This window comes from Papaver somniferum, chromosome 2 (genome assembly GCF_003573695.1).
Source record: "Papaver somniferum cultivar HN1 chromosome 2, ASM357369v1, whole genome shotgun sequence".
Classification (NCBI taxonomy): domain Eukaryota; kingdom Viridiplantae; phylum Streptophyta; class Magnoliopsida; order Ranunculales; family Papaveraceae; genus Papaver; species Papaver somniferum.
Genome location: NC_039359.1, coordinates 29,636,195 through 29,659,905, shown reverse-complemented (window position 1 = coordinate 29,659,905; position 23,711 = coordinate 29,636,195). Strand labels below are relative to the sequence as shown.

General features: G+C 38.8%; 4 protein-coding genes across 5 annotated transcripts; 3 read left to right on the top strand and 1 right to left on the bottom strand.

Annotated features, from left to right (window-relative positions):
* The first annotated feature begins 5,261 nt into the window (after positions 1-5,261).
* Positions 5,262-9,721, top strand: LOC113353092 (probable galacturonosyltransferase 6). The gene is made up of 9 exons (XM_026596807.1): positions 5,262-5,603; positions 5,677-5,711; positions 5,821-5,865; positions 5,960-6,074; positions 6,167-6,237; positions 6,778-7,007; positions 7,600-7,957; positions 8,280-8,795; positions 9,283-9,721. Exons 1-9 carry the CDS (start codon positions 5,501-5,503, stop codon positions 9,556-9,558), a joined length of 1,749 nt encoding a protein of 582 aa, XP_026452592.1. The 5' UTR covers positions 5,262-5,500; the 3' UTR covers positions 9,559-9,721.
* Positions 9,722-10,312: 591 nt separating this feature from the next.
* Positions 10,313-11,364, top strand: LOC113347245 (photosystem II reaction center W protein, chloroplastic-like). Its single transcript, XM_026590856.1, has 2 exons — positions 10,313-10,541; positions 10,884-11,364. Exons 1-2 carry the CDS (start codon positions 10,445-10,447, stop codon positions 11,186-11,188), a joined length of 402 nt encoding a protein of 133 aa, XP_026446641.1. The 5' UTR covers positions 10,313-10,444; the 3' UTR covers positions 11,189-11,364.
* Positions 11,365-12,246: 882 nt separating this feature from the next.
* On the top strand, positions 12,247-16,592 carry LOC113347243 (protein transport protein SEC23-like). Of its 2 annotated transcripts, XR_003358826.1 has the most exons (3): positions 12,247-13,236; positions 14,021-15,766; positions 16,466-16,592. XR_003358826.1 is itself a non-coding variant. In XM_026590854.1 (2 exons), exons 1-2 carry the CDS (start codon positions 12,529-12,531, stop codon positions 15,677-15,679), a joined length of 2,367 nt encoding a protein of 788 aa, XP_026446639.1. In that variant the 5' UTR covers positions 12,247-12,528; the 3' UTR covers positions 15,680-15,838. The 2 variants fall into 2 exon arrangements, 1 of the variants encoding a protein (XP_026446639.1); XM_026590854.1 differs by lacking the exon at positions 16,466-16,592 and having other exon boundaries at positions 14,021-15,838.
* LOC113347244 (phospholipase A1-Igamma1, chloroplastic-like) lies at positions 15,960-19,163 on the bottom strand. Its single transcript, XM_026590855.1, has 2 exons — positions 17,687-19,163; positions 15,960-16,570 (listed from the first exon to the last, which is right to left on the bottom strand). The coding sequence occupies exons 1-2, from the start codon at positions 19,018-19,020 to the stop codon at positions 16,300-16,302; spliced, it is 1,605 nt and encodes a 534-aa protein (XP_026446640.1). The 5' UTR covers positions 19,021-19,163; the 3' UTR covers positions 15,960-16,299.
* Between the last annotated feature and the right edge of the window lie 4,548 nt (positions 19,164-23,711).

Genomic DNA, 23,711 nt, shown 5'->3' with positions numbered 1-23,711 from the left:
CGGTGGCATGGCTGGCATAGTTTGCGCATGCCAGTGGCACAATAGTGCAAGTAGCGCCTGGCATAGCCATGGCCGCTAGACTTTGGTACATTAGTGTTAAGACTCAAATGTGGTGTGGCAACATCAGTTCCAGTCGCCTCACTAATCCCAATGCTTTGTGGAATATTATCTGGCTTGATTGGCGTAGCAACTTTGCCTAAATTAGGGTTTGGCATGTCGAAACCCTAATTAGCGCACATGGTATGCGGCATGCGGCATGTGGCCATGGCACATCGGAGTTTTTATGTAAAAAGTGCCAGAGCCATGCCAAAAGAACCATAGCCAGGCCATTGTGTGAAAATGGCCACGGGAGTCAATATTTCCACGAGTGGCATGTTGTGATGCTTTTATCATGGTTTTCACGGCTAGTGGCCCGGAGTGGCATAGTTTCTGCCGTGACTAGAAATTAGGGTTTCATCCACTACTACTACAGCATGGCGCCTAACGGTTAGGCTAGCCAAATTGAAGTCCGTTGTGATGCTGGTCACGTACAGAGAGTGGGTTGGCATGTTTTTCCATGTTGCCGCGGTAAGTGGCATGTTTGGCATGATTTTGGCAGGTTTGGCGCGTCGTTTGGCATGTGCGCCTGACATGCTTGTTTTGGCGTGTTGGCGTTGTTTTGGGAAGTCAATTTGGCATGGCGACCACTTGACGCAATTTCCACCTTTTTTAAAGTTATGGCAGGTTTAATGCAACCTGATTGGTCAATAAAAGTAGGGGACGTCCAAGCATGGGTGTGGCTACCCTTTTGGTGCGCGTGGCGGGTTTAATGCGACTTGATTGGTCGATGGGTAATAGGGCCGACAAGTATTGGCCAAGCCATAACTCATGGGAGTGTGGAAGGTTTAAAGAGACCTGATTGGTGGACAAAGGAGTAAGGGCCGGTTAGGCATCATGGGGCGTGGCCAAGTGGCGCCGGTTAGCATATGTCATGGCCATGCTTCCCTCATTGTTGCTCCTACTCCGCGGCTCTGTTTATTCTTTGTTTTCTGACTGAGTATTTTGTGCAAGGGCCTTAACCTTGGTACTTGGAGGTCCGTGCTACTCTGCTGCGAGTGAACACGAATCCTTCACGCCATACCAATATTAAGGGTTATGCTAGGGAACATAAGCACAAGAAAAGTACTCAGCAGGCTCCGGCATTTGTGAGTAATGCAGCTAGGCGCTTATACACTCATTAGGATCTATACTAGTGAACAGTTCATCTAGGAGCTTGAGTTTCGATATAATATGAAGATAGACATAGGTACTCGTCAGATTTTCATATATTCTCCAAATTCCCCACGGAATATAGACATATCAATGTCTACTACATCTGATGCCGGGTCGGGTAGATAGACTTTTACAAATTTAGCCCTGAGCCAAAAACCACTATTAACAGTATTGTTATTCATTGCAAATATTTGGATTACGAATACGTGTGTTTAGTATAACCGATCATAACTTGTTTATGTATCTTGGTAAAACTATTCACAATGCCTGTCTTTTGTATTGATATGACTTTTATTAGTGAAACCAATCTTAAGTAATCACCTGAGATGGTATGATCGATATTTATAATTGGTGTGACCATTCCTAGTCATTGGGTGACCGATCCTAGAACTTGGTTGGGACTAATCACAAGATGGTAATCGATCCTTGTAGTAGGTTAACAAGTTTAAGTAATTGGTGTGACCGATCCTATAACTTGTGTAGCCGAATACAAGTTTATACCATATATATGTGGTAACCGATCCTAGTACCCAGTCAATAAACTTTTGGTGAGTAGTGTGACCGATCCTAGTACCCACATGGAGGTAGAACCGAAACTTGTTTTGGTATAACCGTTAAACCCATGAATGGTGATTAAATGTTTTTGATCAATCACATAGTTCTTGGAAATCAGATGAACCAATTCTAAAATTCTTAGGAAGTGTGGCAAATCGGTTCCAAGATTGTAAATATGAAAAAGGATTTACAAAGTAAAGATGTTGACATACTTTGAACATGTGTAGTAACTCTTATATTTTATTCTTCAAGATATTCCTTAATAACTAAAGGAGAATCCCTGATCGAAATAAATTGAGAATCTTTTAATTAAGGTTTTTACTTTATATGCTTTTAATTTCCAGCAATTAAAATGCATATCTTTAGAAAATCAAAATTGGTAATGTGCATTTACTAATTGGAGATTTTCTACTGAGATTTCGGTCAATATTTGGACAGGGCATTTCTAGGAATTATGAAAACCGAATTTGGAAAATTATTGCATATCTTGAGAATATTTTCGGTATTGGAAATTCCTTGGTTCCCAAACTTCCTTGGTCTATAAATATTTAAGTTCGCATTTCAAGCAAATTAATCCTCAGAGCCAGCAAAACTACCTAGTTGTGTTGTTACTGGTGGAGTCGTCTCTTCGGAGAGGAAAGTACCCTAATTAGGCGAAATCTCTTATAATCGCTCGTTTTAAAGACTTCTTTGGGATTGGGAAGCTCCACGAGTACCGTTGGTGGGAAACTAGATAATTGCAGTTTATTATTCGTTTTCGATTGATTCGATTGACTAACGGTGGTTGAACTTTGATTGCACCTAGTTTATTTATGCTTGAGAATCTTATCTTCTGATATAAGATTCACTCAAACTAGATCGAAGTTCCGACGGGGATCTTTAGACTGTTTGTAAATTTAAAGACGTCTTGTGATAATCCATTGTTAACAGACTCCGTTCTGTGTGTGATTGATCACAAGAGATTCAAGTTGATTGTGTGCAAGTGTTTATTGAAGATCTAAGAAGATTTGAAGACAAAGAAGATTGCTTGTTTGAGTTCATAATCTTTGGTGTGCACAAAACTTGATCGGCTGGGGATCCAACTATAGTCGGTTTATCTTTGCGAAAACCTTGATTGATTAGTTGAGTAGATCAGCGTCAATATATTGTCTTTGTGACTAAGAAGTATTGATTGCAAAATCTAGAAAATTAATTTGGTAGTTGTATTGAGATAGATCTAAGAACCTGACAAAGGATTTTATTGGGATAAACGGAAGAGCCTTTTGTCAAACTCATGTCACTTGTTTGAAAAGAGTTGTCACTGAACAAATTTGTTGTTCCTTTATTGTTTGGAATACGAACCAAAATGAATTGTTCCAAGTGTGTGACTTATTACAAGTTGGATGCGCATGGATACAGACGGAACTAGGTGAACTATAGGTTTAGTTGCTTGGTCTCAACTATACGAAGTTGGTTTAGATTTTGTATAGCGGCTTAATCCTGAGAGTATTCAATTCCGGACAAGGTCCCGGGGTTTTTCTGCATTTGCGGTTTCCTCGTTAACAAAATCTTGTTGTGCCATTTAGTTTTAATTTCCACGGTATAATTGTTTTATTATAATTAAAGTAAATTGCACTTTGTACATTAATAGGGCACTTGATATTGATCCAATTGGTTTCGGTTATTTCCGTACCTTTTATCAAGTGATCACTTTGTTGTTGTATTGTCTCGATTCCATATCCATAGACAATCACACAAAGTGTATTGGTTTTCTCCACTTGCCTTTGATATTTAATTCACGAGTTAGGCCAGTTCGAACTAACCCTGTATCAAGTGGACAATGTGTTGAAATATTCCTTGAGTGATTGTATCTCCAAGAGGTTTATACACAGTGGGTCTTGTATAGGTTGTGATCAAAATAAAATATTATGGTGTATTTGAGTACCCTCGTCTTTTCAAGTGTGCAGCCAGAATGGCGCAACACTGCGTAGACTGTCAAGTGCTAAGAATGGCATAACCCCGCAGGGCCAGTAAAGGGCAAACGTGGCGCTACACTGTAAAGATATTTAGCTAATTAATGAAGTTTATTGGCCGACACAATGAGGCTTCATTGAGGGATTGGAAAGACATGCATGGCCAAAGTTGACAAATGCAACATGCGATGTTGGCATTGATGCATATCCATGGAATTGAGTTGGCCCAAACTCAAGGATTATGCAAGAGTGAAGAATAGTCCAAGAGGTTGTCTATGAAATTAATTCAAGGCTGGCCAAAGCTTGAACAATGCAAACAAGCTAGTAATGCAAGAGTGGCATTACTATTGTCAAGCAAATTGGCTAAGTGAAGCATATAAAGCATGAGAAACCAGAATGTGCTTAAAGAGTTGGCCTCGATGATTGAAGCACAAGGATTGTCCGTGCATTAGCTTAGAGTGATAACCATGCAGGGCCAAGATGGTTGAGCCTTGACAGCGAGACAGAATTCAGTAAAACACAACAGTGATGCAATATGGCTCAAATGACGGTTAGGAGTTCGTTATTGGCTTTACAAGCATGCCAAATGAGTGAGACAAGGGATAACAGTTATAAAAGGAATTTATAACCATTTGTGAGTGTTCATAACCACCAAGAACAGGTGTGGCACCAGTTGGCGTGACAACAAAAAAGGTGGCAGTTTAAAAACAGATTGGCGGTTAGGAAAACTACATGTGGACATATATGGCTGTCTGTAGGATGTGCAAGCGATTGTACACAGTTTTGGCCTGATCTTTAGCATGTATAAATAGCTTAGAGATTAATAAGAATAATGTTGTTCGATTGGAGAGAAGAACCACTAATGTAGAGAGTGTTTTAGGCATTCACCAAGAGGGTGAATGGCCTGTTTTGATCCATGTGATGGACGAGTTTTGTAATCTTCCTTTAGTGCAATAAAATGGGTTTGTTGCAGTATTATTTGTGTTCATTATGTTGCTGGTTTGTGTGAGAAATTGGTCAAGTACATGGCAGAACCTCTTATGCTTATGGGGACATGAAAAGTTAGAGAGAAAGAAGAAAAGACTTCCGTTGCGTATTTCCTTAAGAGGGAAGGCAGATGCTTACTTTGATGCAAGTGTGCAAGGCTGAGTACTTGTGGGTGAAGTTGATTCACTGAGCCACATAGTATTGCCGGTCATGTCCCATAAAAAATTTAGGCGATTAAATGGGCATGTAACACCGTCTATGAGGAGAGGAAAGACCCGGTGTTTGTCTTTGATCCATATTCTTCAGAAAAAAAGAAAAACATATTCGTTAAGCACTGGAATCGACCATTGTGGCCGGCTCTGGTCACAGTGGTACCTGAGTAGAGTGGACCGGACTATTGACACTCCTGCACCTTCAGGCCTAACTCGTGTTTTTTTTTTTTTTTTTTTTTCGAAGGACCTGGCTCGATATATCGAACGCGTGAGCACTGTTTCCCAATTCATTCGCATCCAGAAAATTACAAGAAAGTCAGAGAAATCAAATCTTTCTCTGCACACAATTTTTATGTTAGAACTCAAACTGACAAACAAGATCTTTAAAAGAAACATAAAACAAACAAAAACGGGTGTTCCTAGAACAATATATACACATAATTAATAAGAAGAAGAGACGGTTACTATTAGTTAGCTAACAGGGAATGATAGATCTCCAGAATGTTTAATAAACCCTAGCATTTTTTCATTATATAATCTTTGATGAAGAAGCGTGTTAGACGTCAGAGGATTCTAATCCTCTCATTACTATCCGTCTCTATATTTGTTCCAGTTATTCTTTTCTCCATATTCACTTCTTCTCATGGTAACTTATTTCTCCTCTTTCATTTTAAGTTTGGATATTTGTTTTGTTTCTTAAACTTTGATTTGTTGTGCAGTGCACAAAGGGTTGGTTGAGGATTTAACTACCATTGTAAGATTCTACCCTTTTTGAAACATTCTTAATCATATGTATTGATGTGCATACCTGTTATGTATGTTAATTGGGGAGTGATTGAAGATGTTTTTGTCTATCCATGCAGAAATACAAAACAGAAACACTACAAATGATGAATTCAATCGAACAGGTAATAATATATATGCAAGTGAAACGGTTTCTTCTCTGCTGTCTTTATTTACATTTTGATTGTTGAATGTGAGTTGATGTATATTGTATTGTAGGAAATAGAAAAAGAGTTGAAAGAGCCTACATTAGCTTTATACAAAAATGAGACTTTTGTTAGTGATGAAAACGTCAAGTCGCTTGAAATAAACGAGACGTTTGGCAATGCAAGAGGTGGGTTTTATCTTGTTGTTCTTGTATTGATGCATTTAGGGTTGTATGGATTTTATTTTCGTAAAACTTTCATAGTTCTTTTCAAATGTTAGGGACTGATGGTGGGGAACTGGATAAAAATCAAACTAGAGTACAGAGTGTACCCTTTTGGCCTTATGGAAAGGTATGTTCTTGGTGTATTCACATTAACATCATAATTTTGTTGGTCTTGTTTAAACGTTGCAATATCACATATTATGGAGACGATTAGTTCAAGAATTTAGTTCTGTTACTTTTTTACCTGAACAACATTTTAAGATGCTAGGTAGCTTAAGATTCAGTGTGTAAGAGGGACAAGAAAAAGTGGAGTTAGAGGAGCGTGATTACGAGTCTGATTAAGGACTGATGGTTTTACTCATTTTCATCCACTTTCCAACTTCTGTACTTTCTTTTGTTTGGGACATTTACATGTAACATACTGACAACTTATGTTACATCCTGTATTTTGAAGATAATGTGATTGCGATAAGATTTGGTGCAACATTGGTGGTTGTCCATACTTAATTAGAATGTCTGTCAAAGCAACTGGTCTAGTAATACAGATTAACACGATGATTACTTAGATATATTTATACTTTTTTCTCTTGGAAACAGTATTTTTTTCAAGATTGATAAATAAATTCTGTTGTTTCTTGCTAATACATACAATGGTTCTTCTGCGCAGGGGAATTCTAGGAAGTTAATTGCTGGAGAAAGAGATGTCCAGTCCCGGACTCTGGGAGCAAGGGACGAGAAGGTGAGAGAGATAAAAGATCAGGTGATCATGGCGAAGGCATACTTGAAATTCTCATCACAAGACAAAAATTCACAATTAACCAAAGAGCTGAAGACACGAATTAGAGAGCTAGACCGAGCTGTGGGTGAAGCTTTGAAGGATTCAGACTTGTCAAGGAGGTAATGAGATTAAATAGGTTTCTCACCTTACCCAGTATGGATTTGGTATTTAAAAATACAAAGATGTGCGAGCTTATACCCATGTACCAAAAGCTGTGCAACATGAATTGTCACCAGAATATATAGAATTGGCAGCACACCCATACACTATTCTTAATGTAAGGTCGTTACTAGAAATTATGCTTACGGCTCACACATGGATACCATCCAAGACCTTGTTTTCAGTGAGGACTTTTCACTCCACACATAGATCATCCTTACTGAACTTGTATACTTATAACCAATGTTACCTGGAATACCTGATTACTGGTTATGGTAAGTGGTATTCTACTTCCGACCTTCAGCACTGTCAGCAGGACATTAGGCATGCCATTTTAGTAACTATATCCATGTTATTGTGATATGGGGTTCTAAGTTTTAGAATGGTCTGATGTAATATGAGGATGACTACATGGTCAAGAGATCATTTTAATACCCAGATTGTCTCCACACTGTCCCCACAAAACTTCTGTAATGACATTGTACTGACAAGGATATATGAATTTCCTGTCTGCTAATGTAGTCTAGTGATCTAAGATCAGAAACTGTGTAGTGCTTTGCAGAAAATGAAATCCATGGAAGCTACCCTGTATAAGGCCGGCAAGACTTACACTGACTGCCCTGCCATGGCAACAAAATTTCGGGCAATGACTTACAACACTGAAGAAGAGCTCCGAGCTTTGAGGAATCAGGCCAATTATCTCGTTGAGCTTGCTGCAAGGACTACGCCAAAGGGTCTTCACTGCCTCTCTTTGCAGCTTGTAGTTGATTACTTTGAACTGCAGCCCGAGGAGCGTGAATTCCCAAACCAACAAAAGTTGCATGACCCAGATCTCTATCACTATGTTCTCTTTTCTGACAACATCCTTGCCTCTGCAGCTGTAGTCAATTCCACTGTCTCGACTTCTTCTGTAAGAACACTTCCTTTCTTTCTTTCTGGATTTGGTCCTCCCCGTTTCACTATGTGACCTAAAGTATTTTTGACATACTTGTATGTTAGCCTCTTCTTGAAAGAGTCAGATTTACTGGCAAAGTTTTTAATAATCTTGAACAAACTTTTTATGGGGTCACAAGTGTTGGAAATGAACTTCAATCTTCAAATCTTACCTCCAAAAGTTTGATTGTCAGGTTGAAGCCAAAATTCTCTCATGCTGCCTTGGTTAGAACATAGAGTTTGTGTTCGCTAAGAATATTTTGGTAAAATTGGAATTTACTGTGTAGACCTATTTGCAGGAACCTGGGAAGATGGTCTTCCATTTGGTGACTGACGAACTCAACTTCCTATCGATGAGAATGTGGTTCTTGCTAAACCCACCTGGCCAAGCTACCATTGAGATTGAAAGCATTGCCAATATTGACTCTCTCCCTTCAAAGTCGGTGTTGAAGAAGAAATATTCCCTCGACCCCAGATACTTTTCTCCATTAAATCACCTTCGCTTCTATTTACCAGAGATCTTTCCTGCATTGAACAAAGTTGTGTTCCTTGACCATGATGTAGTGGTGCAGAGGGATCTCAGGGGATTATGGGATGTAAACATGAAGGGTATGGTGAATGGAGCTGTGGAGAGTTGTCAGAAAGATTATTTTTCTTACCGTAGGATGGATATGTTAATCAATTTCAGAGATCCATTTATTGCCAAGAGCTTTGATGTCAAGTCATGCACCTGGGCATTTGGCATGAACGTGTTTGATCTGCGAGAGTGGAGGAGACAAAATTTGACTGCCACCTATCATCAATACTTGAAATTGGTAATGAACTATTGTCTACTGCATGCTCATAAGTTAATGCCACAGCATATCTCTTGTTATTCTACACATCTGCCTATTCATTCATTAAACAAGAGACTTTGTTGTTTTGAGCAACATTATGAACTTTCATGTCGTTTTTGGTTCAGTCCGGGCTGTCATAGGGGTCAAAAAAAGGTTTAAAATATTACCAAGCTAGTCATGAATTAAGCAACTAGGATCCAGGTCTTAGGTAATGTTGTGGTTTAAAAAGCTGCTAATAAAGCACAGTTATAGTTAATGTTTGATATCAATTAGCTGATTAGCGATGAACAGATCCCTAATTGCCATGGTTCCGCAGCATGCTTCTGTTATTTGAAGCAACTTGATACCTGAAAGGAGTCTTTGAGTGCATGAAATTGACTTCAAGAATTTGTAGATATATGTGTAAAAATTCTGGAGATTATTCTAAATTCTTGCTTTCTGGTCGCATTTTCTTTTTGTGTTGCAGGGAGAGGAAAAGCGGTTGTGGAAGGATAGGAGTTTACCATTAGGGCTACTTACATTTTATAACCAAACGATGGCTCTAGACCAGAGATGGCACCTTCTCGGTCTTGGTTATGAATCAGGTGTTGGACGATCTGAGATTGAACGAGCAGCTGTTATTCACTATGATGGACATATGAAACCATGGCTCGAAATTGGAATTGCGAAGTATAAATCCTACTGGAACAAATATATTAAGTACGATCATCCACACTTGGAAAAATGCAACATTCATGCGTAGTTATAACCCAACACATTTTTTCCTTTTTGAGCAACACTAACTATCCCCCTCTAAAACTAACAGATTCATTTTTGAACCAAATGGATAGCAACACATTCATTTTTTTCCTCTTCTCTTAGCTGCATAATGTAAAGTACAATTTTCCTTTTTGCGGCCATAACTACCAGAGATTGAAATAAGAAAACCTTGGGTGGATTTTTCACTGTGTTGTTTGTTCTCCCTTGATTCTACTAATTTTGTTCTTATGGAATGCTTTGATTTTTTGTCAATCCCATATGTGTGTTTCTTGATTCAGCTCTGCCAGAAAGCTTTTATATTCGGTTTTTCCTGTATTCTTCTTCATTTTGATTATGGATGAACTAGCATACTGTGGCACACCGACACCGATAAAGGAAGATAGCCAGAAATGTGTCCCTTTGTATCTTCTCATAGTTCTGTCAGTCCCATTTATGCTTTGATGCAAACAGACATCAATATGAAACTAAGTCACCAAAATACCATTTAAACGGAACCTAGACCAAAAAAACTTTAACCATTTGATCACTAGCAGTAAATAACAGTTCTTATGATTTTACAGTTTCATTGATGTTACAGTCCACAAGGAAAAAATGGATTTTCCTTTTGTCAGATACAGCATATAATTGTAGCATTAGGATTATGATACGACACATGTAATGATATTATTGGCCATACCACAGATGAGGATATGAAATGATAGGCTATCTTATTACATTATCCAACTTATGTGGTGCTCACAGATTTAGTTCTTAGACCAATACTATAATTTGTTAGAATCCCACAACAAACAATTCAAAACTACTCTGAACTCAAAATCTATTTTCTTGTAACTCAGAAATTCCCATACTTCTCTTACACTTGTTTGAAAATGGCAACAATCTCAGCTAGCACTTCCACTGCCTTGGTGGCACACACCAGCCTTGTCCGCAAGAATGCCTTTGGCGTTTCATCTTCACCTGTCCTTGGTAAGTATACTCGAAAATTTCTTTTGATCAGTAAAGTCTTCCCTGTGATTCATTTTTTAGTTGAATTTAGTTTTATTACAGGTATCAGTTCAACTCTAATTTTAATCTTAAGAGTAAAAAATGTTTCTAATTCACAAAAGTGTTTACAGAAAAAATATGCATAGATGTCAGTTATTATCAGGAAAAGCAATAAACCCTTGGATCGTTTCCATGCATGTAAAACCATAAGCCAGTTTTAACTATGGTCTGGACAAGGAGTGTGAGTGTTCTTAGGGTAACATGACTTAGAGTACCAGTTTCACATGGAGTTGAACAATGTTTGTGTGGTTGTGTTCGTTTCAGGATTGCCTGCAATGTCTGGAAGAGGACGTTTGACATGCTCCGCAGAGAAGAAGTCATCAAGCAGTGAAAGCATCGTCGGCATGAGTGCATCACTAATGGCAGCAGCATCGACCATGATGATGTCAAACCCAGCTTTGGCTTTAGTTGATGAAAGATTGAGCGGAGAAGGAACTGGACTTCCTTTTGGTTTGAGCAACAACCTTCTAGGATGGATTCTTTTGGGTGTTTTTGCTCTCATCTGGGCTAACTACTTTGTTTACACCGCTACCCTAGAAGAGGATGAAGAGTCTGGTTTATCTCTCTAAATTGCTGCAATGTGTAATCTTCAATTAGAATTAATGATGAAGAACAGAAAAACTTATTTAAGTTATTGATTGGTTGTTTATATATAGACATGCTTGTTTGTTCTGGTTAAAAACCATTCTTAATGTGGTGTATGAACCTACTTATATTGTGAGCATTGTTTTCTAGTTTCCTCTTCTCTATTTCCCCTGGTCTCGTCTAAATCTGTCTCATCGGAGTCATCAGGCATACTGGTGCTATATGTAAATTAGATATTGATGTCGTCCTCCAAGCCAGACGCATTGAAACAATTACATGATGTTATCTAAGTGATGAATTAGGAGGATTGTGATCTCAAATGGTAGAGAGCTCATGGCTTCGAGCTATTTAGTATCAGCCAGAACATTAATGTTTGTTCTAATTTGGTTAGTCTTTTTAGTAATAAAATTCATTACAATCTTAGTATTACAATCTAACCGGTATGCTTGAAACCAGCTTGATAGGATACCTTGGCTTTCGCCTTGGTTAAGGTCTGTAGTAATGAGGTGGTGTGCTTAGTCCCGACTTGCAATGCCATAATCTTAACAGTTCCACTCCAGGGGACGTTAATTTTTATAATGGTGCAGATTGATTTCCTTTCTTAGAGATGTGAATATGTTCTCACCTCCATCGAACAAACTCTTGCAACAAAAAAAGAAAACACCCAGCAACATAGGCTCAACCGTGTACCGGTTACAGATCAACGAAGAAATGCGTAGTTTTTTACTCCATTACCGTCTGTTTTCTCCATTGTGTGTGTTTTTCTTTTATCAATTTGAACCGTTAACCTCACACCTAAGAAAAATAATCTGCGACATGCCATGGACACAGTCACACATTAGAGACTTGAACTCCCGGCGTCTGAGACAACGGTCAACGGGCCTCAAAGCCAGAGGCATCCACCTGGACCACCCCATGAGTGAAAGGGTTACACGAAGCAAAGAAAGAGGAGAGCGAAAGGGAGATCTGATGAGACAACCCCCATGAGTCATAGGGCCATAACAATACACGCATCGCATATGATTTGGCTGTTTTCTCCTGACATCTACTCTTTTTTCTAAAACAAAATGATACCCTTTGAACTCTCTAAATTCTTAAACAAATCAAATGGAACAGAGAAAAAAAGAAAACAGAATCAAACTTAGGGTTCGTTTCTTATTTTAAGTAAAGCGATGATTCTTCTTCTTCAACCCTTTTTCATGGACTTGTTTCCTTTACTTTGTTTATCACGTCTTCCTTCTCCTTCATCTTCCCCCTTTCACTACTCTTTATTCTTTCCCTCTCAATTAGGGTTCGGGATAGGGTTTAATCTGTAAAGGTCCAAATGGATTTCAACGAATTAGAAGCAATAGAAGGATTAAGATGGTCTTGGAATTCATGGCCAGCATCAAAATCCGAAGTATCAGCACTGGTAATTCCTTTAAGTATATTATATACTCCACTGATGAAATATACTGATCTTCCTTTACTTTCATATGATCCATTAATTTGTAATCGATGCGGTGCTGTATTAAATCCATATGCTCGTGTTGATTATCAATCTAGAATTTGGGTTTGTCCGTTTTGTTATCAAAGAAATCCGTTTCCTATAGGTTATGCTGGAATTGGTGAAAATAATATACCTGCTGAACTTTTCCCTACTTATACTACTGTTGAATACCAACAACAAGGAAGAAAAACCTCAAATGTGAGTTCAGTTGTTAATTCGAGTCCGAGTTGGGGCAGAACAAATTCGTTTCAATCTGTAGTTTCTTCTCCAATGACGTCTACTTTTTCTTCTTCCTCTTCGTTGAATTGTTTGGATGTAAAGGGAAATGGTCCGGGGATTGTGTTTGTTGTTGATACTTGTTCACCTGAAGATGAATTACAAGCACTTAAGAATGAATTATTACTTGTTATTGCACAATTACCGGAGAACACGCTTGTTGGGTTGGTGACATTTGGTTCGATGGTGGCTGTTCATGACTTGGGGTTTATGGAGTGTTCTAAGGTTGTTCTTTTTCACGGTGAACGTGAACTCTCATCGGATCAGGTACTCTCTTCTGTTACATAATCCTATATTTTACTCTTTTTTATAAGTTGAACTAGAGTTGTAGTGATAGATGAAGAGTGGAAATTGGCTGTGAGTTCAGTTAAGTGATGTTCAACTGGTAGCACTGAACTTGTTCCAGGAAATGTTACATATATAATTTAGAATAACTAGTTCCTTACAGTTAAATGTCAATGCAATATGAAGTCTTTCAGGTTTTGGCACATCTGAAAGTACCAAGTTTGTTTTCACCAGACACACCAATAATTTGTTCACCAGAGGTGCTGTATGAGTAGTGATATCCTCCTATTCATTTTTGAGACCTTCATTTTGATATTTGGCTTACTGTATAGTCTATGTGCATTGGGGATAGCAGAGGGTAGTCTACACTCTACACATGCAGGAAATAGATATATATCGAAGTTGGGAAGTGAAGAAGGTAGCCAAGTGCTTTGATGGTAATTTCAGGTCTATAAAATGAAGAGCACAATGAAATGTCAGTTGAATTGATTATACCCCGAAAAACTGAACACGCTTGATAACATGACCAATTGACTCCACCTAATCTCTGTATCCAGTGGCTGAACTACCCAGTTGTTTTCCTAGGCACATAATATTTTTGCTTCTGGAGATAATAGGTGTCTTTATGCATCGACAGCTAACTCACTCTTTTTGTAACCAATCATTCTTGTCCCACTTAGATGTTCGGATTATATATTTTCGTTTCTCTATAAATGGCTTAAAATGCGTGACAGTGAAGAAACCTGTGTTGTTTTCCACCTTACAGGTCCAGGAGTTTCTGGGTATTTGTCGGCCAAAGCACCACATACATGGGAAGACATCAGTTATGCATAAGCAGGGTTTTCTACTTCCAATATCTGAGTGTGAGTTTAACATTACAACCGCAATCGAAGAGATTCGATCATCATTTCAGTCCGTGTCTGGTCAGCGCCCTCAAAGGTCCACAGGAGCTGCTATATCGATTTCCATTGGACTTCTAGAAGGATGCATTGCAAACACAGGATCTCGCATCATGGTTTTCACATCTGGTCCTGCAACCATGGGCCCAGGGATAGTGGTGGATACGGATCGAAGTAAATCCATCAGGACCCACCGTGATCTAATTAGTGGCCAAGCTCCACATTATGGCAAGTCGTGCAACTTCTACAAGCAATTGGCAGCGAGATTATGTGATGCGTCCATTGTCCTTGATTTGTTTGCTTGTTCTCTAGATCAGGTTGGTGCGGCCGAGCTTAAAGTGACAATAGAGAACTCTGGTGGCTTCTTGATGCTTGGGGAATCATTCGGGTCCGACCAGTTCAGAAAATGTTTAAGGCACATTTTTGAACAAGACACTGATGGCAATCTAAAGATGTACTTTGATGCAACAGTTGAGATAGTGATGACAAAGGAGGTTCAGATATGTGGGGCATTTGGCCCTTGTGTATCTCTGAAGAGAAAGAGTAGTTCAGTCAGTGAGAATGAAATGGGTCAGGGTGGTACCTGCCATTGGAAGTTGTGTACACTCACAAATAAGACATGTATAGCTTTCTTATTTGAATTGGGTAATGAACAGAGCATTCAACCAGGGTCTGCATTTCTTGTACAGCTCATTACACGGTATAGATATGGGAGTGGAGGAATTCGGCAAAGGGTGACAACTGCCGCAAGAAGATGGGTTGGACCACGTTCCCAGGAAATTCCTGCTGGATTTGATCAAGAAGCCGCTGCATCTGTCATGGCCAGACTTGCTATCCACCGAGCTGAACGGTGTTTTGCGAGAGATGTCATCAGATGGGTAGATAATATGCTGATCAAGTTTGCTTCTAAATTTGGTGATTACGTGCAGGAAGATCCATCTTCTTTTCGTCTCACGCCGAATTTCTCCCTTTTTCCACAGTTCATGTATTATTTGAGGAGGTCCCAATTCATCGATGTTTTTAATAGCAGTCCTGATGAGACTGCATTCTTTCGGTTGATGCTGAATCAAGAAGGGGTAGCTGGTTCTCTGATCATGATTCAACCTACCCTTTTTCAGTATTCGTTCGACGGCCCTCCCGTTCCTGTTCTTCTCGACATTAGCTCTATCTCTCCAGATGTTATTTTGCTGTTCGATTCTTATTTTTGTGTGGTGATTCACTATGGATCTAAAATTGCACAGTGGAAGAAGCTAGGGTATGATAAGGATCCAAATCATGAGAGCTTTCGGAAGCTTCTAGAGGCCCCAGAGATAGATGCTGAACAACTGGTGGCCGAACGATTTCCATTGCCGAAGCTTGTGAAATGTGATCAGCACGGTAGCCAAGCAAGATTTCTGCTAGCTAAGCTAAACCCATCTATTACTCAGAATTCAACTCATACAGAAGGGTCTGAAATTATATTCACGGATGATGTGAGTTTACAAACATTTATAGAGCATTTGCAAGAATTAGCAGTACAGGGCTAAAGGGTTGTTTGTATTGTACAAAGGGTTGTTCTTCAATTTTTCCATTCCCTCCGTGAGATTGCTGTACAATTATTTCTGGGAGCGAAGGTATGGATATCAGCTTTTTCATAACTAGTATGTTCTCTAATTTATATGCAGGGTTTTTGGTTATGGTGTCCATTCGATTCATTCAATTTCAGTCTACTATTTTTGTTTTCTTCATTTGTGATTTATCATTAGGCATTCTGCTTTTTTCTTTTTTTTGCCCAACTCTATCTTTACAACAACTGAGTTAGGCTAGATTCACACAATTGGAAGTTGGTACCATGCATAGATGAGCCAAATTATCGGAAAGCTGACTTGTTGATATGAATCTATTCTGGATACATCAAAAGTTAGGCGAGTGGAAATGTGTAAAGTTCTTAAATTTTTAAGTATCACAGAAACAGTACATTAGTAGTCTCCTTCTAAGCCGGACTTGGCCATTTTCAGATTATTAAGAGTAAGCCGCAGTGGGTAGTCAAATACATAGGCCAACTATACGAATGAGTTTTACTATCAATTCACATGAGAACTTATATCAGCTGACTTGTATATAGTTTGTTATAAAGCAGGGACGACTTAGTCTTCTTTATTACTCTTCATGATGCTGGACGATGATAGAAATGATCGTCATCAGTAATTAACCCTAACTGTTTAAGGTGATGATGAGTGTCTGGTGGATGATCATCATGTTTAGGTCGTTCAGGCTGTATCCAGCGTCCATCGTGATTTCTGATCATCCCTTTATTCTCGTCTTGTCTCCAGAAGGGCGGAACTAGGTAATGATCCTTCAAGAAATCAGAAGCCTTGTTCACCAATGCCGGATCTCTTCCACTTGATAGTACAAATTTATGCCCCTTTCCATGGTACCTAAATATTCATCACAATTTGAAACATAAGAAATTGTAATGTTCTTTGTAGCACTGTTGATGTGACATCCAAACAGAACTAAATCCTGAGATTGCGATAGCCAGCACGTTAGGTGATCTATTGCGGAAAAGGATGCTGCATACGTCTAGTTTAGGCGATTACGACAACAAACAGTGCCTTAAATGCATGACTGACGTAACTTACCAACCAGCACATAGTTTCATGGGTTTCACTATTATATTTTGAAAGACAGTTGGAGATTTTTGTACACACTATGGACCGCCTTAAAGATATATACGCAGGTTCTTGCCATACCTATGACCTAATAACCAGCTAAAAATAAATATTGCAGTAGGGAAAAATGCAATTGGGCACATACAATATTATACGACTGGGTCAAGAAAGCTACTTTATTATCTGACAAGAACATTGGAACCACGACTCACAAGTGAAAGGTGCAAGGTCAACGACTTAACGTCCATTTTGAACGCTGAGCACTTTGGAAATTTTTAGCATTTTCATGAAAAATAAATAAAAAATGAAAAAAGTTATTTTTGAAAGTGATATGCAGAGATCTTATCAAACAGTAGAATTGATCTATCAATATCATAAAACATCTGCTTTCAACAAAATTAAATTAAAATAATTCATAAAACATATTTTATGTTACCTCAAGTCCCCAACACTGTTTGTGAGTTGTCTTGTTCCCTAGGAATTATTATCTACGTGTATGACTCAAGGTTTTCGTGGATTTTCTATCTTTTTTGCTATGATACAGTAAGGATATTGATTCAATCGGGTCCAAGTTAAGATTATCATGTGATGCATTATATATAAAAAGCAACGAGTCATCATATAATAATGCAACCCAGGGACGGACCTATTCCCGGGCTAGAGGGGACTAAAATCCGGGTGGTCTTGCTAGTTCACAAACCTAAATTTTTGTTTTTTTTGCTCGACCAAGCTTTTAGCCTAGGTCTTAAAAATAAAATTATACTTCCCGGATTCGTCCCTGATGCAACCTAAAGACAATGAGCCACTCCCGCAATCTTAAATACAAACAATCAATATTTTTTCAAAAATGCAAAAGGAGAGAAGAAGAGAAAGACTACATACCCATCGAGTAGATGCAAATGGGCCTCCAGATTGTGTGCATTACCAGGGTCATTTGTGTCCTTTAAAAAGGGTGAGTTCCTATGGTCAAGAGCCAACTCGATGCCCACGTGCGAATAACTCCAAGGAGTAACTCCCGACATCTTCTGCACGATAGCTGGCACGTGCTCATTGAAAAATATACCGGGTACTTTCGGCACGGTGTCGTGAACATTCACAACCCTCAAAACTTTCACTCCAAGGCCTTCCAACCTGTTCTTAAACCTAGCGTTTCCGACACGGGGACCCGAGAATGAGAAAACGGATACAGGTACAGCCTTTCCGTCATCTGCCACATTTATACCCGTTTCGGCTATGTCATAGGCACTCAATATCGCTAAAGCGCTACCCAGACTATGACCGGTCATTGTTATGCTCAGTTCCTCACCGGAATATTTATGTATTAACCGTCGAATTTCCGTCAAAATCTGTTCCCTCGCTGAATATTTCCCGAATCTACAACTTTCGTCATCCTTATTCGTATAGAGATCCAAAAACCCTGATTCGACTTTAACAGATGGATCGGAACATGGAATCTTATCGGCTGATACGGGTTTCAAGTAATCCATTAAATCGGCAACCCATTCTAGATGCGTCACCGTACCTCTCCAAGCTACCGTGATATCTCTGCGCCCTAACATTTTGGACGTTTCATCATTTGATACCGATACGTACCCTATCCAATTTGCATTCCGACTCCATACTTTAGACCATCTGGATTTCTTGAAGAAATTTGGAAGATTAATGTGGGAAGTTGCATAAAGATATCGAGATACGTCATAGCCAAAATCTTGCATTCCCAGCGAAGGAAAGAAATTTTTTGGTATATATTTACAACTTCCACAGTGTTTAGAGAACTGGTCATGATCAAATGCATCGTAACAAGCTTGTGCCATATCTCCGTATCTTATAAGTTGGGTACGTAGAATTGGATCAATCGGATCTAATAAACCTGCCCAATCATCTTCACCCTGGATTTCACGCCATGTTTCAGCTAATCTCGAGCTGGGTTGTTCTTGGGCTTGTTCTTGTTCTTGTTCTTCATCTTGATCGTCTTCTTTTAATATATTGTCTTGCTTCTCTAAAGCTGTAATAATGGAGGAAAGAGCACGATCATCTGTTGTCACCTTTACGGATCGTATCAATCTCGAAGATGATGATAGCGGACATGGGCAGGATCGTTGGGATGAAAATAGTGCGGATGAGAGGGATTTTATCGATGAGTTGGTTTGCAGTAACAACGGATGGTACCCGAGTCTAGACGGAAAGACGACTATCTTGTTGAGCGAGAAAGCCATGAAATAGGTTTGAGATATCTTGATATACAAAGATGTGAAACTGTAGACTAATATTTATGGAAAAGTGGGAGACTTGGGGGATGGGGATGAAGAAAGGATGAAGAAATGAAGGTGATGAATGATTATTAAATGAAGAAAATGACTAGTACATACAGATTACTGGTTACCAACATGATGTAAAGAATTACTATAAAAACAGAATACAACTTTGGACAATATTTTCCTGGCGTTTTTAGGGGCCGCCCCAAAGGATTTAGGGGACATCAATTTATACCCAGCCAAAGACTCTAGTTAAGGGGTACCCTATATGATATTGAAGTTCCATAAATGCCCTTCTGGTAAAACTGTATAAAAACCAAATCAAAAACAATTCTACTCATTTCAACTCTTCTTCTTCCAGTTTCATATTATCTTCCGATTGTGGAAGAAAAAAAAAATTTCCTCGTTCAACCGAAACATCGCCGCGAATCGTAAAATCAAAACATCGTCGATTCGTTTATAAAACAATGGATAAGAGAAATGAAACCCACAAGCCTAGAACCAAAAATGTTGCTCGGGGTATCGATCCAAACATTGGAATTTTAGCAAGAAATAAAGAAATTGTTGCTGCAAATTGTTGTAGTAATTCGATTTGCGGTAAATACGGATTCGTTGCTCGGACTTGAATAGATTTAAAAACAAAAATATGTACAAAATTGTCACAAGATCAAGAGGAACCAGGACTCAGGATTCCAATGTGTTTCATATTCAAGTGGCTCAGAAATTAATCCTAGGCGATTATAGCTCAAAATAAAACAAGTATTAACTCTATCTTTGCCAAATTAGATTCCATAAAATATTACTTGTATATTATAAGCATGGCACATCAAGAATCCCTAGGACTAAGCATGTTCCATCAAACAAAATCACAAGTAATTAATTGAAATCATAAATCAATTAAAATCGGTGCAAAAAGTGAATTAAGAATTATTTAAATAACCACATGGCTGAAAAACAACTTCCTCCATCATCCCAGTATTGGGGTTTAGCTACTCATGATAATCATGTTCTCAAAATACATACTTGATGCTCAAAATATGATTAAAAGAGTGAAAAATATAATACAGTGAAACTACGACCCTCTTTAAGCGTCCATAAAAGAACGATACCTTAGTGCTGCTGTTGATAAGCGACGCTGGTATTCTGCTGTTGAAGAACGACGCAGGTGTACTGCTGCTAGCACTGTTGAAGAACGACGGTCCTGGAGGGTCCGTTCTTCGTCTTCTTCTTACTCCTCGAGCAGCAGCAGGAAGCTTTCCTGCAGCTTCCTGTTCTTCGTCTTCCAGCCTCTCTGCTGCGTCTCTGTGGTCTCTAAACTTCCCCAAACTTCTTGATAAAACTTTCTCTCACTTCCCACCAGCCTTTATATACCAATAGGGTCCAAATAACTCGATTAAATCCGAGTTTATCTCCCTTTTTTCTTCACGTGCAGTTGAGAGAGAAATCTCTTTTCTGTTGCTTTGTACGCGTCTTCTGGCAATTTCTTACGCTCCAAACTTCTCCTAATCCTTAAACAAGACTAGATACACTTTACTTCAACGTAAAACTCTCCCAGAATCTCTAAAAATATATTTGAAAACTTCACAGAGAACACGTATTCTGTTTGGACTTTGATCGCTTCTCCCAGCCATTCCAGCCCAAGTTGATCGATAAAATCACTTGCATACGATCTGTTTATTCTTAACAGGCCTAGCCCAATTGATTTCAGGGATTTAATCTCCCTCAAAACTGCCCAGAAATCCAACAGAGAATTATCAGACGTGAACTTAGTTTTCCCGCCAAATTCCATTATTTGAACTTTGAATGTGGTGTCCCCTTAACCAGACCTGGTGTCCCTTTAGCAGCTGCTTGGAAATGGGTCACCCCTTAGTAATTAGGTTACCCCTTATCCAAAATCAAGGGTCCATATAGCAAGTTTCCTCTGGGGCATTTTCCGCACTTTTTTCGGGGTTCCTCCGGGGTATTTCTGGGGTACTTCCGGTACACTTCTGGGGCGCTTCCGGCACTCTATCAATGGAGGTTCAAACGCCGCATTTTCAGCCAATTTCGCCGCAAATCCTTATTCTTCTGAAAACACCTACAAATATATAAAATAACCAAATAAGTACAAAAATGGGTGCTAACACTATATACAATTGAGATATATTAGACACATAAATGCGTCTATCACAAATGAAGAAGAACGCGAAGAAGAAGTACCCGGCAATGTAGTCGGTGGTGGCGATTCCGATAGTCAAACACTTCGTCAACTTCAAATGGCCCCAATCAGGTAAGAATCTATCATTTTTGGGGTTTATTTCGCTTTAAGTCGTCGAATCGAGAAAAAAAATTCTAGGGTTTTCGGTTATTTATCCAGATTCGGACGATATTCATGCTCATTTACTTCCGAATGTAGTCGTGTTCTTCATTTCTCAAGAACATCGACAGTATTCGGGAGAAAGATTTGATGATTATCTGCCGAATATTGGTGGCCATATCTTCCTGGATACAAACTGCTAATAATCGGTAGTTTAATGAATTGGGATGTGTCATATTCCCCAATACTTCTGGCAGCCGGATCGACGCCAACCTTATACAACTTTTGGATCCTCTCCATGAAGTCGGTGACTATTCTTGGGGCACGGCATGTCTAGCATTCTTGATGGAAGAGTTGAGAAAGGCGTCGAGGCTAGGAACCTGCCAAGTTGCCGGGAACATGGCTCTATTGCAGGTTTTTTCTTTAACTCTATAACTCACTCTATAGTTATTCGGTAGACAATACATATGATGCATATTCATAACTCCAAAGGACGCATATTCGGTAGGAATTGATCCATCTTATTTTCCGAATGTTTGTTATTCAGTGGCTAGGTACTTAGTTTTATTTCCGATTATATATAATCGGAAATATGTTTTTGATATTACTACCGAATATACAGGCCAGAAAAACTAGAGGTTACTGAACTCCAAATGACGCATATTCGGTAGGACATGATCCATCTAATTTTCCGAATGTTTGTTATTCGGTGGTTAGGTACTTAGTTTTATTTCCGATTATATATAATCGGAAAGATGTGTTTGATATTACTACCGAATATACATGCCAGAAAAACTATAGGTTACTGAACTCCAAATGACGCATATTCGGTAGGAAATGATCCATATATATTTCCGAATGTTTGGTATTCGGTGGATAGCTACTCAGTTTTATATCCGATTATATATAATCGGAAATTATGGTTGGAAATTACTACCGAATTTACACAATCTATTTACTAAACCTTGGTATCTTATGTATATAGGCATGGATCTATGACCACTTCCCTATCCTGAAGTTGGCCGGAGAGAACCCGGGGTGGTGCAAAGGTACTCCTAGAGGAACAAAGTATATATTTGAAGACAACCGTTCTAGGACAAAGGAGCAGCAGTTGATTCGCATGAGGGAGATTTTGGACCAATTGAAGGCCTCGGACGTATGCTTTGATCCATACAAGGAAGTCGAGTCAGTGGGCATATAAATGTTCGGTCGGACTTGTCCCTTTATTTTGGACCATTGTGGCACACCACAGGATATGTGATGTATAACCCCTCTAGGGTGATGCGACAACACGGGTATATACAACATCAACCTCTGGAGAAAATGGGGGATTACTACAAATTGGAGTTGGAGTTGTGTTCTTCTAGTGGTAACAATCTCACGATTGTTCACACAGGCCCACCTACTGTTCTTGATAACTGGGATAAGAGGAATGACTTCATTATCGACACTGGTAGACGAACCACCCGAGGTGATGAAAAGAAGAGCAAATAAATGACAATGATTTTTGTTGTACATTCGGAAATTTGTTTGGGTAACTAAGTTAGACAAGTTCAAATGACAATGATTTGTGTGGTATATTCGGAAGTTCTGGTAACTAATTTCACTTCCGATTATTTCAAAGACAAAATTTGAAAAGTATAAGTTTTTCCAAATTCTGATTTTTGGGCCATCGTACATTCGGAACTTTACAAAAAAATTATCCTCCGAATATTACAAGTTCAAAACAAACCACGCCATGGCTCCAGGTGGTTCCAAGGGCCAATATTGAAGGTTAGACAGCCCATAATCGGAAGTTTTGGTAACTAATTTAACTTCCGATTATTTCAAAGACAAAATTTGAAAAGTATAAGTTTTTCCAAATTCTGATTTTTGGGCCATCGTACATTCGGAACTTTACAAAAAAATTATCCTCCGAATATTACAAGTTCAAAAAAAAAACCACGCCATGGCTCCAGGTGGTTCCAAGGGCCAATATTGAAGGTTAGACAGCCCATAATCGGAAGTTTTGGTAACTAATTTAACTTCCGATTATTTCAAAGACAAAATTTGAAAAGTATAAGTTTTTCCAAATTCTGATTTTTGGGCCATCGTACATTCAGAACTTTACAAAAAAATTATCCTCCGAATATTACAAGTTCAAAACAAACCATAATCGGAAGGTTTAGTTTTTATTACCCTTTCGATTATTCTATGTAAAAAAACTGTTTCCTGGAACCAAACAACACCATAATCGGCAAGAAAGTTGACTCATAACATAACCGAATATTACAATCGGTAGGTTGTTAAACAAAATAATCTACCGATTTCGTATTATCGGCTAGTTTTTATATTAATAATACTCCGATTACATCCA

What these genes read in the sequence shown, in the direction of transcription:
- LOC113353092 (XM_026596807.1), top strand. Translation starts at nt 5,501, where the DNA reads ATGAAGAAGCGTGTTAGACGTCAGAGGATTCTAATCCTCTCATTACTA. An exon ending in GATTCAGACTTGTCAAGGAG is followed by an intron (nt 7,008 to 7,599) that starts GTAATGAGATTA and finishes GAAACTGTGTAG; the next exon opens with TGCTTTGCAGAAAATGAAAT. An exon ending in ATCATCAATACTTGAAATTG is followed by an intron (nt 8,796 to 9,282) that starts GTAATGAACTAT and finishes TTTGTGTTGCAG; the next exon opens with GGAGAGGAAAAGCGGTTGTG.
- LOC113347245 (XM_026590856.1), top strand. Translation starts at nt 10,445, where the DNA reads ATGGCAACAATCTCAGCTAGCACTTCCACTGCCTTGGTGGCACACACC. An exon ending in TTCATCTTCACCTGTCCTTG is followed by an intron (nt 10,542 to 10,883) that starts GTAAGTATACTC and finishes TGTTCGTTTCAG; the next exon opens with GATTGCCTGCAATGTCTGGA.
- LOC113347243 (XM_026590854.1), top strand. Translation starts at nt 12,529, where the DNA reads ATGGATTTCAACGAATTAGAAGCAATAGAAGGATTAAGATGGTCTTGG. An exon ending in GTGAACTCTCATCGGATCAG is followed by an intron (nt 13,237 to 14,020) that starts GTACTCTCTTCT and finishes TCCACCTTACAG; the next exon opens with GTCCAGGAGTTTCTGGGTAT.
- LOC113347244 (XM_026590855.1), bottom strand. Translation starts at nt 19,020, where the DNA reads ATGGCTTTCTCGCTCAACAAGATAGTCGTCTTTCCGTCTAGACTCGGG. An exon ending in CATTTGCATCTACTCGATGG is followed by an intron (nt 16,571 to 17,686) that starts GTATGTAGTCTT and finishes ATGAATATTTAG; the next exon opens with GTACCATGGAAAGGGGCATA.